General features: G+C 29.1%; 1 protein-coding gene across 2 annotated transcripts; it reads right to left on the minus strand.

Annotated features, from left to right (window-relative positions):
• Positions 1-215: 215 nt before the first annotated feature.
• On the minus strand, positions 216-12872 carry LOC111622294 (UBX domain-containing protein 4-like). Of its 2 annotated transcripts, none has more exons than XM_023364652.1 (13): positions 12759-12872; positions 6294-6399; positions 6186-6214; positions 5944-6062; positions 5147-5323; positions 4968-5074; positions 4847-4901; positions 4592-4761; positions 2030-2161; positions 1556-1658; positions 1342-1491; positions 1094-1278; positions 216-1016 (listed from the first exon to the last, which is right to left on the minus strand). In XM_023364652.1, the coding sequence occupies exons 1-13, from the start codon at positions 12838-12840 to the stop codon at positions 881-883; spliced, it is 1551 nt and encodes a 516-aa protein (XP_023220420.1). In that variant the 5' UTR covers positions 12841-12872; the 3' UTR covers positions 216-880. The 2 variants fall into 2 exon arrangements, with proteins under 2 accessions (XP_023220420.1, XP_023220421.1); XM_023364653.1 differs by having other exon boundaries at positions 920-1011.
• Positions 12873-16263: the final 3391 nt, after the last annotated feature.

Here is a 16263-nt window from a genome sequence, read left to right on the forward strand (position 1 = left end):
AAATTGTACCATATTGATGTGAAGAACGAGTTTATTCCATTCATAGTAAAATGTGAAATTTGTCGATAATCTATTTTGAATATTTATCTATTCGTACCGTAAATGCAGCGGACCGAGTACGAAACTGTCGAGATTTACGCCGTCAAATTCCGTAGCATGTAGTAAATCCGTTTACTTTTGAGAACTTTGTATATATTGAAAGAAAAGGCTTTATCTTTTTGAAAAAAACTTTTGTCAGAATATTTATTTTGAAATGCTTCCTAAAGTCCGATGTAATAAGTCTTCAGTGACAATAAACAAGTATAAAATAAGTAAAAATTTATTGGAATAATACAGAGAAAGAAGTAAAAGTAATATTTTCTTTCATTTGTATTTTACAGAACATACCCCCAACTGAATTGTCCATTCAACTTTCCTTATAATTTCTAAATTAATTCCAGCACATAAAATGAAATTTGTTGTTGTTGTTGCTGTAAGTATAATTTCAGAAATCAAATTTGTTTTTTACGCATTTTACTTTGTGACTATTATTTTACAATAAAATAATTTAACATTCACATTTGGAAGTGTTGAAAAGTAATACAATTACTGAAGATTAATTGTTTGAAACTCGGCTACGATTTACTGTACATGTGAATGTTCTATGGTCGCTACGCGATCTCTTCCTTGTCATGCAATGTTATGAACCATCTAGAGATGCATTTCATTTCATTCCGTGCATCTAGAAAAATCGATTTAAATTCCAATTGACTGGTTAAAAATTCAAGATTCAAATAATAATGTACACCAAATAAACTTATTGTATACAAACATATATACTGCATACTTCCCAATAATGCAGTAAAATTAATAAATTCCTCAATTTACATTAAGAAAAACTTTACATCTGTTGTGTGGAGTTACCATTCCATGTGTTATTTTCGTCGTCATCTGCCTGTCGGTTGGTAAGGCGATAGATGTTTCCCTCTTGGTAGAAATTATTTCTGGGATTCACTTGTTTCCTTTCACTTTCTGCTCTGTTGTAAATAAATTGATATAATATGCCACTCAAATAAAGAGTTTAGATAATTGCAAAACGAATACTTGTCCCTACCCTTTTTTATCTTGCAGGTCGACGTTACGTTGCCTCGTGCCCTCTTCTGAACTGGTGGTCGAGTTAGAAGTAGATGGAGAGAAAAAATTGACAATGTAACTCCAAACCATCATCACTGGGGCCAAAATATCCCAGATGAAAGAAAAGTAATTATTACTAGGACTGGACGCTCTCACCATTTTTACCTATCAAAAGACCGAAAATTACAAAAGAATAAGTGACAAAATTAAATGGAAAATGATCCTTACAGGCAGAACTAATAGAGTTGCTGATGGCGAGAGCTGTAAATCTCTTAGTGTCTGAGAATAGTCGTTTCTGTTAAATTCTCTTCTGGGAAAGTTAGTTGACAAAGTAAAATCTCTACTACCGAGATGTTCTTGAAGTTCATTGGATAGGTTCTGAAATTCAAATACATGTTTTAGACCATGCAAAATTTTTTTGCTTTGTTTTATAAAACAATACCTCTGTGAGAAACTGTTGCACGTCTCTTAACGTGGCGTCGGCAGAAAACCGATGGATGACGGACGGTCCGTCCGATATTCTGAACTGGATATTTGCAAATTGGCTGTTGAAAGTATCATTAACATTAAAAAAAATTTTTTATTAAAAACAAAGTTTTTGATTACAGAATTTTAATTTCTTTACGACTACAAATTTGAAATAACTGATCAGTTTAAAGAATTTCACTTTCATTATGATAAATTTGAGAGATCAGGTAGGGTTTAAAACATTCAGTTTGCCAAATTCTTTGAAAAGAAATTCAAGTGTAACTTTTTAACATTGGTGTGAAAAAAAGAGATTAAATATAGTATAACAACATTTGCTAGAATGGTAAATTTACAATTAAATCTCAAAACAAATCCCTTGTAAATGTGCAAATACAAAAAGACTGTCTTGTAATGTTTTTACTACATTAAGCAAATATTTGATTGTTACCTTCTTTTTGAAGTTTCTGCTGCTAACCTTTCTTGTTCAGCTTTCTTACTTGCTTCAATTTCTTGCTGTTTTAATTTCTGCTCTTGCAATTTCTGTTCGTTCATCTGATGGAACTTGGCAGCTCTTTCAGCTCTGAAATTATTCAAAATTTCTTTAATTGTGGGCTTCTTGTAGTCGTGCATATCAAATGTTTTAATGTGAATTTAACTACAACAAGAATTTAATTGTTCATTAGAGTTATTCAAAAAAATTTATAATGGAATGCTTAAAAATTTATGTATTTATTTTGTATAATTAAATGGTCAAATAATCTAGTTCATTATTTAGAATTATAGAATATATGACAGACTATTTAACAAGAAAAATTATTGACAACAGTGGAAATTTATAGGTCTACAATTTTTTCAAATTGCGGCCCAACAATAACAAGGTCATTCAATTACCGAATGAGATAATTCTGTCTGTCAAGACAAAAACAGACTATTGATGAAACTATTCATTGACATTGATTATCTTAATTTTGCTGCTGTCAAGACTGATAATTATATCTGATAAAAATAGCACCTCATTAGCCATGGGTTCAGACTGAGAAAAAAAAAAGTTTATAATTATTTTAATGTAAATACTATGATTACAATAAATGTTTTTTAACTTATATGTTACATGTTAAATCCTGGTTAACATTAGACAAATGATAGAATCCAAGATGTGAGTTTGGTTATTGTTATATTTAATCCAACAATATTCAAATTTAAAAATGTATTTTTTCTTTAATATTTTAAACTGCTTTCAGGAGCTAAATTGATTTAAGTGTCACTGTTAAAATTTCGTTAAAAATAAAGTTTAATAGAATATTTCCAGAAAAATCATTAAAAATCTCTAAAATTTAATAAACTTATCTGTATTTATTTTGTGATTAAAAAGTAATAGTTCTTATATCTGATGGTACCAACAAACTTTCTTTTATTAAATATGAAATTATTTTGCTTAATAGAACTGATATTTATACAATTTAAAACCTCAATCTATAATGCAAATCAAGATGATGATAATTATGAGATGCTTGAAGAGTTTCATTTCTTTAAGGATTTTTTGATTAAAAATGTGAAAGTGTGTTGTTTTGTGTTTTTTTATTGTTTTTGCCTCAAAATTTTGATAGGTAACCTATACTTTTCAGAAATTTGTAGACCAAAGTGAAATATGGATTTATTTCATTTTAGTTGTGCTCTATTTCAGAATTAAATTTATACTACTTGATAGTTTTTCACAAACAAACAGTTAACTTTGTACCTGACAATTTTGGAAAGAACTATAGAGGGGCAAATTATTTATCATGAAACAGATCACAATGCCCTACTCATACCATCATTTTAGTTAAGTAGCTGATTTTGTATGATTGCGATGACAACTCTTGGATAAATATGCATTTTTGATTTTTTTTTACATTTTTATGTAAATAAGAAAGTTCATAATTACAATTATGGTGCTACTATTGCTTAAAAACATTTTATTTGATAAATTATTCTAAAACATTTTACTAAAATTCAATCCTAGTGTTAGATTCCTCATCAGCTACAATCAATCCTGTCACCCATTACTAACTAACATCTAGATTACATTGCTGAAAATTATCTCAGCTTTGTGTTTCAGGCATGAAACCATATACTTCGCAGGACAATATAATCTTTATGCAAAGTTCTAATCCATCAAAGAACCCACAATATTAATTTTCAAATAATTCTCAAATCTAAGTTGATTTATACTGTAGTCAGATAAATGTTTTGAATATACAATAAGATTTGAGAGTCCATGTTCTGTAAGCAAATATTTTATGTTTTCTGGTTTCATTTTTCCACTGTTGTTTTTTATGAAAAGATATAATAAACTACTGGATAGCCTGACTGTAGAAATTAAATGCCAGCCTGAATTTATTGGCTTCAATTATCAAATTATTTATAATTTAAACTACAGCCTAAGTTCATAGATGATAGTAACTAAAAGTAGGAAGCAATAACTTATTTTTGGTTAATTTAACAAATAATTTTAATGCTAGTTAGCATGAATCATTCCTATTTTGTAGCAAAAAGTAAAATCCTGATTTAATTTATAGATTTAGTTTTATTTTGCTATTTACTTTTAATTTGTTATATTTGCAAACTTACTTAAAAAGAATATACAACATTACCTGTCATATATTCTTTTAAGCTTTCAATTTAAATCTCGTTTTATCACGACATGAAAAAACATGATTGGTTTTAGTATGTTTTTAGGCAGCTTCAAATATTGTACTGATTTTCAAGAATCACATTTCTGTTATGCAAAAATTTGAAAAAGTTAAACTACTTTCAGTATTTAAAAATTTCTGAAATAAGAACTTCATCTTCCAAAAATCAAAATATCTTTGCAAATTTTATATTTAAAAAAGTTGATATTCCAGTTTTTAATATTTTTTAACTTTCTATTTTCTATTCATCAGTTCCTGTTTAATTACTACTATTTTAAAATGTAAATTACAGAACAACATTTTATGAAAGACATTTTTCACAAAAAAAATTAACAAACCTGTCTTGAGCAATTTGGGCAAGAACTCTTTCTCGTGCAAGATGCTCTTCTTTTTTTTCTTTTGCTCTTTCTTCAGCCCACTGTTTCAACTCACTTATCTCTCTTTCTTTCTGTGCTTTTTGCACCTCTCGACCAACCTTTCTACGTTCTAATTCTTGCTCTTTTTCTTTCTGAAAAGTTTATGTATGAAATTAATTTATTATATCTTCAGAAAATAAAATTATTATTATTTTACAATTCAAAACAGATACACACTTTTTTCTCTTCTTCCTCTCTTTCTATCTTTTTTTCCTCAATTAATTTTCTAGCTCTAAATATATTATTAATTAAATACTTTAAGGGCAAATTTCTATAACTTACAAAATAAAAAAAATACCTTTTCATCTTTCTTGTAAATTCAGGATCATCTCCTGTACCTTCATGAGAATTTGATTCATCATTTTGGGTCAAATCATTTTCTTCTGTTGAATTAGTTGCATCTGCCTAAATTTATAGGTAATTTTAGTAATCTGAGATTGACTTAAATAAATTCTATACAATTATAAATATTCATACCATTTCCACATCATTTGGCTTAATTTCTTGTTCCATACTGCTAACTTGATAAGTATCAAGAGAATAAGTGCTAGTTGTCTCTGTATTCAAACTTGCAACAACATTGTTAGAATTTGATGAAACTGGATTAGAAGCTGGTGAAGTTTCCTGAACTTGGCCTATTTGTTTCTTGTGCATCTAGAAAGTATCAAAACACATTAAAATCTTGTTTCTAGTCTACAATATTGTGTATAAAACTTATTAAATAATCTCCAATGATTAAATATTTTATATGCAAAATTAAAACATAAGTGCTAGAAAGGTCTCACTTACTCAAACATCTTATAACAAGCTCTGAAGTTTTCAATATTAGTGTTTTTAAATTTAAAGCAAGTGAAAGTAATGACAAAAAATTTTCAAGGAAAACTAGCTTAAAAATGATTGTGAATTGCAGTTTTATTTACAAAAATAAACCAGTTAGCATTGAAATTAACATATTAATAAAATAATATATAATATAATTCCATTGAGTAAATGTTAATAAATTTTAAATATATATATATACACACTAAACAATATACATGAATTGTAAGATGACAATATATAAAAAAAATATATTTGTAAGTTTTTTAAAAATTAATTTCATTCTTGAAATAATTATCAACTTTCATTATAACTAAATATATACTACTATAATGCTACTTTGTCGAATACTTGTAATTTTTTTTCATATTTTTCGTCTTCAAACAGAACAAAGTTGAAAAGATCTTTTTTCTAAATAATCTTAAATTTAGTATATTCAGAAACTGACTTCATACCTCTATCACATTATCAATTTTTGATAGAAATTGTTCAGGACTAAGATTTCCTGCTATAACTTCCAGAGGAATTCCATTATTTCCAATAAAAAATGAAGACGGTATAATAACAACAGGATCTTCAAATTAGTCAAGTTTATTTCTTAATTGCAATCAACGAAATAAAAAAATTAAATTAATAATTATATTGAAATAAAATATTGAAAAATAAATTAAATACTATAATTATCTTTCAAGGATACAAATTTGGGAAAACTGTTTGCATGCTTCACTGAAAAAAGTTTTTTTAAAATAATTTTTATAATTGTATCATCATTTATTTAAAAAATATATCTTAAAAATAATTATACCTATTTGCTTGAATTTTAACGGCAATACATTCATTATCATTTAATCTTTGTGATACAGATTGATCATCATACGAGGTATTCATCTGCTTTGACAAATCATCATCTCCTAAAAAATTCAGGCAATAAAAAGATAATTATATGAACTGTTATCAATATTCTTAAAATGTATGCTTAGCATATTTTGAATTATTATTATTATTATGATAATAATAGATATAAAATAATGGATAAGGTATTTATTGTACTTGTTGTCCTCTCTTCTATTGGTGTTATACTACATACAACTACACAAATGTCTAGAAACATTAAACCTTAATAAAAACATATACATGACACTATAGAAAGCTGCAATATTTAATACATATCACATTGTGAGGAAGTTTCTAGAAGCTGACACATACACCAACAACACTTGTTACACTTGTTGGGTAGCTATGCCTTGACTTTACCCTGGCATAGCACTTGGCACCAGTATCAGCTGAACATGACATTCACAACATAATAATAATTCTTAAATTAAAACTTTCCTTTTTACAAAAATTTATTTTCTTTATCAAATTTTGCAGTCTGCACACACTTATGCTGTGCATAGTTTACAATTACCGGAAAAATTCGTCATAATGTTGCCATTCTATCACCACCTTTAACCCCGCACCTGCTAAAACAATTGATCACCTGACTAATTTTCCCACCACAAAAAGTATAAAAGTCATCCTTCTTCCCCTCGGAGGAATCGCCGATCGTGAGTTGAAACATCGAAGTCGGACATCGCCTTCCCCCTCACAGACCTACACTTGTGTCACTGCTCAGAATCCATTTGGACGACATCACGGGAAAATACCCCACTAGTATATGCAAAGAGGTATGAACGCATATTTGTAAACTCTCTCTCCGCCACCCGCGTAGTAGCAGGATAGGTTGATATAATGGAACTTAGAGTAATTAGGTTTGTAAATTTTTTCCGTCGATGATTGTAATAAACTCTTGTTTTGTTTTAAAATGGTGTCTTTACTCGACGTAGCCAACATCTTATCGTCAACCCCTCTGACTCCACTCGCGTAACAGGTAACTGAACGAAACGCCATCCTTGACAAGAAAGTAGGTCACCGACCTATGGCCGGAAGGAGAGGACTTCCCAACCTCCCCAGCGGCTAACATATTGGTCCTCAACTATAGATGCTCAACAATTTAGAAACTTTTTCAGAATGTCAGTAGAACAAGTTGAATTTTTGACACATTTAACTGGTCCTCAAATAGTTAAGCAAAACATTAAATTTAGACACACAATTCCTGTGAGAGATGATAATAGTGCCTAGAATTTTAGGTATTATGGTATTAGGCAAGAGAGAGTTTTCAGATATTTATTTTCATAAACAATTATTATTATAGCCTTATTGCTTTACAGGAGATTCATATAGTAGTCTTCAGTAAATATTTTGCACACCACCAGTGGCCAAGTGTATAAAACTATTAACACTGAAAGTTGATTGTGTGTTTTCATGTCTTACAATGGACAGGCCACTTGGAGTTTTTTGGAGTTTCTTCAATGTCTAACACATTAATAGAAGCCAGTTTCTCTTTGAAAGTCTACCTGGGATTCCACCTTGGTAGATTATCCAAGTGCTGCACTGTCTTATTCCATTGATCCAATCAAATTGAAGCCTTTATCTTTTCAACATTGTGTACTTTTTGATCTAAAATGTCTGCAAGCATTCATAGATATACAAACCACATTCAAACTTTGAGAATCACAGAGAGGAAGATTCAGATGTGTCCCCGAGTATCAACTACTCTCCTTACAGGAAGATAGTACCTCTCTAACGAGTGTCTCAGAATCTTGTCCATTACTCATTTAATTCTCAAGAATGACTTGAGATTTTTTTCTCTCAAATGGACACTAGTCTTAATTGTAAAAACTGCAATAAAACCCTCGAGAATTTTTAATACTCTAGTACAATTTTCTAATAGCTAGGAAAATTATGTTGAAAGAAATAGAAGTGATGATTACTATAATTAACAAAAATCAAAATACCAATATTTACCATCCAGCCAGCAATTTACATACAGTAGAGCGTCATTTATCCGAAAGAATTCCAGTCGGCAAATTTAAATTTTTGCTAGTGCTGTGGCGCTGCAATCTTTGGCTATGTCTTGGGCTACTCCAATATTTTCTTTTATGTTGTGCTGAATCGAACGTTTTTGATACTAGATCATCTTCTAAAGTATATATTTTTTGGTTTTTATATTTTTCAAAATATTTATTTTGTTTGTACAAAATAAAGAAATAATTTTTAACGATACAATAACCACGATTATTATTTTAAAAAGTTTACATTAGGCTTAACATCGACGAAAATTCAACACAAAGCAACATGCAACGGAGAAAAATTTCAACACGGGATAGGTTAATATATTTTTTCGTACAAAATCAGTTATCCAAAAATAACTTATACGAACAACCCCAGTCACCAATTGATTCAGATAAAGGACGCTCTACTGTATATGGGTCTATATTTGGTACATATTACTGGGCCAAAATTTGTTGCCAGTATGATGTTAAGTTGCCATCTTGTATTAATTTTAATAAAGAATAGAATGCGAATTATCCAAGCCTGATTAACAAAGGCAAACCCATAAGTGAATACACTGCTTTTCTTACACTGTTATTTATAAAGACTTTTAAATCGATTACTACAGAATGATTTGTTTTTGTTACCTTTTATTATTTAACTTTAATATGAGATAAATCATTCATTTCAAAACATAACTACAATAATACACATTTTTATTCTTAAAACTATTGTATGTATTAGCTGTATAATAAATGATGAAAAAAATTGTTATTCTTATATATGATTAAATTCAGTATGGTATAAAAAGAAGCTAAAAAATATACCACACAAATCTTTTATATTTATAATTTTTAATTAAAAATTTTTGGGTCGTCCATTTTCTTCAAGTTTTCATTATCTGAGATAGCATCAACCCACATTACCTCAGCTAATTGGGATTCTACTGAATTAGACATAAATGAATAAATTTAGAATATACCCTCTTTTTGTATGGTGAATACATTCCAAAGAGCACTGCATAAAACAAAAATTTGTATAAAAAAGTCTAGCAATTATTTGCGTAACTTTCCCAGCTTTTATGAGATTTTATTTTAAAAATAACATTTGTATTACTAATCAAAATAAATAACTTAATTGTGTGTCAACATCTATTATGAGATTTTGTTATAAAAAGTTTATATATTTTTAATTATTATAAAATAGCTAGAGACTTAATTTTGAGGTTAGAGATGAGTTTTATAAAACATTATAAATGCTGACAAGTAAAATCTTCATTAAGTCTGACCCCTCACGAGATATATCCTATGATTACTCTCTATCTCTAAATCACCTTGACCTTTCACAACCAAAATTTAATAGCATCAATGCACCTTATATACAAGCTATTGTGCCAAATTTCGTATCTATCTTTACCCTGTCCTGAGATATTAAGGAAAATAGATGTCAACACACACACATGGAATTTCTTGGTTTTTTTTATTAGGTTCAGGAGTCTCAAAATGTAGAGATTTGCAAAAAACTGGAAGGGACAAATTTGACACGATTCCATGATGTGAGGGACGAACAGACCCACAATAAAGTGCTATTTTAAATTTAATTTATTGGAACTTTAATCAGTTAAAATCGAGCGTTAGGCTAAAAGCCATAAAAATTTCTTTCCCACGGAGTTTGTTCCTTGCTGAGTCGGATCCAGTTAGTCAGGGATGTGTCACCAGGAACTTTTGATGGAGAATCCATATTGGACGCGAGACCCTTAACGGCAACCACCTGACCTCATGGAAAAAAACCAAGAAGAATAACGAGAGAAAGGAAAAAAGACCCCGAGGTCAGTCGTCATCCGAAGTCCCTCTACAGAAGTCGTCTTCACAAAGTCCGCTCAACAAAAGTCATCCTCCCAAATAAAAATTGTGACCTAGGATTAAACCCGAGAGAAAAAGATCGTGCCTGTTTAAGGATAACATCTCCACACCTCCGTGCCTCCACCCCAGGGAACGGACAAGATCCAGAACCAGTAGATTGAACTTTCCATCGGCGTATCATCATTGGCGTGACCACAGATCCTTTGACCCAGAAGCAAGGTATTTATCAACCCGCGATTCATTTGTAAACTCTCTCTCTCGAACGGAATAATATAATTAAGTCTGATAATATGCCCGATATCTCTGTATTTTCTTTGTTTATTATTAAAATTGTTATTTGTTAGAAAATATGGAGTCCGAGTGAGTCACTTCCTAGTCTCTCTCCTCACTTCTACCCCGAATCCAAGCGCTCACACGCTACCGCTCGCGTGACTTAACGTCGCGATTTCCGAGTCCCCCAGAGACTCGGTGGTGTCAGATTCAGGTCTCCTGACGTGGTGTCAAAGAGACACCGACCCTATGGTCACAATTACTTTCCATTAAAATGTACTGTACACATAACAGCCAAGAAAGTAAAAGTACTACAGTATATGCTTTCCATAGAAAAATGGTTGATAGGATCCAGAACTTCAATAAAACAGAAAAATAAGCAATTTATAAAAGAAACACAAACTTTTTTATTCTAACATCATTTATCATTAACATTAATTGTATGTAAATATAGTAAACACAAAACAGCATACAGTAAGTACAGTAGAGCGTCGATTTTCCGAATCAATTGGGGACTGGGGTTGTTCGTATAACTGATATTTCGGATAACCGATTTATGTACGAAAAAATAGTTTAACGTATCCGATGTTGAAATTTTTCTCCGTTGCGTGTCGCTTCGCGTTGAATTTTCGTCGATGTTAAGCCTAACAAACACTATTGTATCGTTAAAAATTATTTTTTTATTTTGTACAAACAAAATAAATATATTGAAAAATATAAAAATAATAAAAAATTATACTTCAGATGTTAATTTAGCCAAAGATTGAAGCGCCACAGCACTGGCGAAAATTTAAATTTGCCGACTGGAATTCTTTCGGATGATTGACGTTTCGGATGATTGACTTTCGGAAAATCGACGCTCTACTGTATTCTTAAATATTCAGAGAATATTTAAGAATACTTACTGTATGCTGTGATTAAATCTACATGTACTGTGTTTAAAAAAGATAAACTCTTGATTTCAGCATACATTTTTTAACAATAACAAATTTTAAAAAGTCAAATTTAAAAATTTTCAAATAAACTTTTTTCCCTCATGTAAAAAATCAATTGCATAAAAAGAGGATCAGTTTTAAAATCAATCCAGAACAGGACACAAATCTGAATGCTTGCTTACCATATGCATGATTGCTTTGTCATGTGTTGTCAATTAAGCTACTCAGACCTCTTTCACATTTTCACTTCCAAAAAAAATTAATTTAAAAGATAACCCATACAAGTCACTCACAAGTGTAGCAAGTGACCTATATAATACATATATTGCACATTGTTATATTAACCAGAAAGTTCTAAGTTAATTAATTAATTTCTAATTATTAAATTTAATAGAAGATGGAAGCTTAACCACTTACCTTTAGTCCAAATTATGCAATATCTTTATAATTAAGTAGCCTTATTATAGCCTAATTATAATCCAGTGATATCATTTGTTTACTACTACTATATGTGTCAGGCTTGGTTTAGATGTAGTTATTAACTTAAAAAGATATATATTTAAATGAGCAATTGCTTTCTCTTTTCTAAAGAAAGCAATCATTCATTTAAATTTATTACACATGTAAATATTTTAATATTTAAAAAATATCTAATATTTTCATTACATATTAGATAAGCAAAAACATTAAGAACAATTTGTTTTAAGAAGTGCAACAATTAAATAAGAAATTTATGAATAAGAATAAATAAATTTATAAATAAAAATATTATGTTGAAATATTGAAGACATTATTTTGAAAACATCTTTTGTCCACTTTGCAATTTTTTTTTTTTGGCAAATAAAAAAAGTTTTATTGTGTTGTAACTATTAACTACAAAAATATTTCATATTCAAATTTTTGAGACCAAAGAGAGTTCATTTTTATAATCATTTTCATTGTCTTATGTTATGCAACATTACAGAATAATTAAAAAAATAAGTTTGGACAACAGAAATTTGGAAGCAAATCTTTTGGAGAAGGGACAGTTTGGGGAAAAAAATGGAAAAGATATGCAAGAACAAGAGACAAGGGATGTTTTTCACTATAGGACAGTGACTATCTTGTTGATAAGAGTTGTTTTGCCTGCAAGCTCATATTTGAAAATGAATGTTTCATGGTTTGTAACAAAATGAAAGCAGAAATAAAAGGAGAAACTATCAATAAATCTGCAGGAATCAATATCCTGATTTTGAAAACTTTGGACAAGAGAGATTTTGAAAATAAGCACTTCAATTTATAACAATGATTTTTTTGATCTCTAAAATTTAGTTAAATTTTAATTCATACCTTCTATATAAACTAAAAAAATTTTTTTCTTTCCTTTAGCTTCTGATATTGCTTCAGGAATATTTCCTTCATACCAATGCATAATGAAATATCTTTTTTCAATTCTCCTGTAAAAAGAAGTTAATTTTATTTATAAATTCTTATATTATAATTATAGAGCAGAGTTAAAAATTTAATACATTAATTAAATTAATAAAATTAATTTTTAAAATATTTCTTTCTTTTTAATGCTAAAAAAATAAAGTCAAATAATCAGACTATTCTCTACGATTATTTCTAAAATGTTTTAATAAAAGCATTGCCCAAAATAATGAAGTTACAAATTGCTTGTTTAATTCTACAAATAATTATATAAAATTTAAAAACTTCATCCTTTCATTTAGAAATTAATAAGATGAAATTATATTTAAATGAGTAGAATGTCTACATGGTTATGAAAAAAACACTAGCAGCAGCTTATGGAAAATCTTCATTTTTACTTGCCACAGAAACTATTAGAACAAAATCTTTCTATACATTATCTCACATTATATCCAAGTCTCTACAGCAGCTATTGAAAGCATGAAAATTATCAGTATGACTTAGGACACCACTTCAAATATTAAAATGTTACTTTTCTGTTACACTGCATTATAGATATAATTATAAAACACAGTAAATAAATAAATCTTTAATCAATCTTTATTATTCGATATAACAAGTGTTAAATAACATTGTTAGTTTAAGTTTGATATATGAACAAAGAATTTATATAATTCATATAATGTTAGCATGGCAAAACTGTCACCAAATAAAATTTAATAAAAATCAGATGGTAGTGTAGCAACTCAGATATCTAAAAGAATATTACAAGAATTAACATGTTTTCTCATATCCATCACTGTCATTTTACAAAAAGAACATTCAGAATCACACAGGACATTAATTATTTTACCATTTAGGTTTATTGAAAACTATTTAATCTAAATTGTGCAGCAAATGACTTTATTTTATAACTCAAATTAGACAATAAATAAGGCGCTGGAGTCCACATTCCATTAATTAAGAAAAATTTCAGTGTCCCAATCTCTTTCACTCAAATAGTGAACATCTTTTAACCAATATAAGTCTCTTAGTTGTTGATCACAGTCCTGAAGAAACAAACTTTCCCTTAAATACATATATTTAGAGGACAATCCATTATTATTTCATAATCCTTTAACAAGAATAGACCGTCTCAAAAAAGATCACAGCGTAGTAATGTGGAACAAAAGAGTAAAGAACATCTATCTGTGAAAGTCTTGTATATATCAATTTTCGATAATCATCTTCCAGTAGGTCAATAAGTTTCTTCCAATACCAAAACAATTTTATTGATAAATTAATAGCAAAGGGGGGAGGTCTTCCCATTTCCATTCTCAGTGCAGGTCCTGAGACAGATCTATTAATATAGAGCACCTGCTTAAAATAGAATAACTGTATTGCTTCAAATTTGTCCACTAAGAGACCATCTCAAACCAGAAAAGCATAATAAATACTTGGTATAATCAAATAATCTAAAATAATTATCTAATGAAGATGCTTTAATTTTAATAAGTAACTTGATGAGATTGGAAATTTTAAATGTTGCATCAAGTAAACCTTTATTTAAATGATAGGAAAATGTGTCCTGCAGTGAGAAATTAATACCAAGATATTTAAAATTTGACACAATTTCCAGTTTATTATTTTCTAAACTGAAATTGCCTGTTTTAAGTTTACCACCTCTATGAAAAATCATAAGCTTTGTCTTTTCTGAATTAATAGTCAATCAATTATCTTCACAATATCTCCAAGTATGATTGAGTCTTTCCCTAAGCGCAGAAGCTGAATTAGCTAAGAGAAGGATATCATCAGCATAAAGAAGACAATTTCAACATGAGAAGACAATGCTATCATAGAACTTTGACCTCTCAAAAGGTCAGGAAGATCATTCAAAAACAAAAAAAATAAAAAAAAAAAAAAAAGGATAGGACTCAATGGTTCTCCTTGAGGTAGCCCTCTATTGGGCTCAACATAATCAGTACAAAATAAAAAAGTCTCTATAAGATATCTAGTATTAGAAAAAGGACTCTCTTAAGTAAATTGACAAACAACGCAGACTAATGCTCCTAAACTTATACCATAACAAATTATGATCAACTGTATCGAAAGCTTCCTTGATACCAATAAAAGCAATATATAATTTCCTTCATTTCCTTAAAAGTGATATTTAAATAAGACCAACCAAAATAAACAAATTGTATTTGATGCCTCCGTTTTTAATAAATGCTCCTTGGAGAGGTGTGATGATATTAAACTCATTCATCCAATTCTGGAGACGATTTGACATAACAGTTGAAAAAAACCTTTCTAAATACACTAATTAAAGCAATCGGTCTATAATTAGATGACGTCTGCCTACTACCCCTCTTATAAATCATCCTTAATGCAATTTGTTTCCAAGATAAAGGAAAAGAGCAACTAGACCAAAAGGAATTAAACATATCCAATATATCTAATAATATTTCTGTAGAAAGGTATTTTGTCATTTCATTCCTTATGTTATCAAGACCAGGGGCCTTAGATGATTTTAATTTTCTGATTATAGTTTCCAATTCACTCAAATTGATAGGATCATCCAAAAGAGGAACTTTATTACCAAAGCTTAAATCAATGTAAATTACTGTATTTGGTCCTGCGAAATACTCTCTCAAATAATTCAACCAATCTGAGGGGGATAAAGCATTTTCACATGACTTCTTAATTCGAAATTTATTAACTAGTGACCAAACATCTCTAGTGTTTTTAGTCTTCAATAGTAATGAGTTTATTTTAGCCAAAATAACTTTTTCTTCACCTTACATAACAATTTATAGCTTTTATTTAATTTGCAGTATTCATCCAATAGATTTCTAGTTTTATTTCTAAGAAACATTTGTAATACTCAATTATTTGTTTTCTTTAAACATAGACATTAAGGATCAAACCATTGCTTCTCAGATGACAATAAAGAGTATTTTTCTTAACCATTCCACATCGTAAAGCCAAAGTTAACAAAGTCTTCAATAATTCATCATAGCAACTCTGTGCATCCAACAGAAAGGTCCCTTTAACTGAAGTATATAGAGAACTGATCAGAAATAAATAATTATTCAATCTTTCTTGTTTCCATGTATAACAAATTTTTGGAAGTTTCAGAGTCAATACACTATCTGTTGTAAATCCAAATGATATTGAAATTGGAATATGTTCAGAATTGAAAATATGAAGAACTCTAAAATCTAATAATCTATCTTATTAAGCAGATTATTAGATTTTAGAGTTAGCACTTACTGTTATTAAATCTATAACAGAAAGGCCAACTGTCGAGAGAAAAGTAAATTTAGCTGGATAGTCTGACACACATCGACTGTTTAATATATATAATCCATACAACTTAATTGTAAAAATCCTTTCCTCTTTGGTTTAATATTAAATCATTCAATCTTCAGGAACTTAAAACATT

Source organism: Centruroides sculpturatus, unplaced genomic scaffold, assembly GCF_000671375.1.
Source record: "Centruroides sculpturatus isolate CEXI.00-Female unplaced genomic scaffold, Cexi_2.0 scaffold337, whole genome shotgun sequence".
NCBI lineage: Eukaryota > Metazoa > Arthropoda > Arachnida > Scorpiones > Buthidae > Centruroides > Centruroides sculpturatus.

What these genes read in the sequence shown, in the direction of transcription:
- LOC111622294 (XM_023364652.1), bottom strand. Translation starts at nt 12,840, where the DNA reads ATGCATTGGTATGAAGGAAATATTCCTGAAGCAATATCAGAAGCTAAA. An exon ending in AGCCAAATGATGTGGAAATG is followed by an intron (nt 5,075 to 5,146) that starts GTATGAATATTT and finishes CTATAAATTTAG; the next exon opens with GCAGATGCAACTAATTCAAC. An exon ending in CAACTCTATTAGTTCTGCCT is followed by an intron (nt 1,279 to 1,341) that starts GTAAGGATCATT and finishes GTCTTTTGATAG; the next exon opens with GTAAAAATGGTGAGAGCGTC.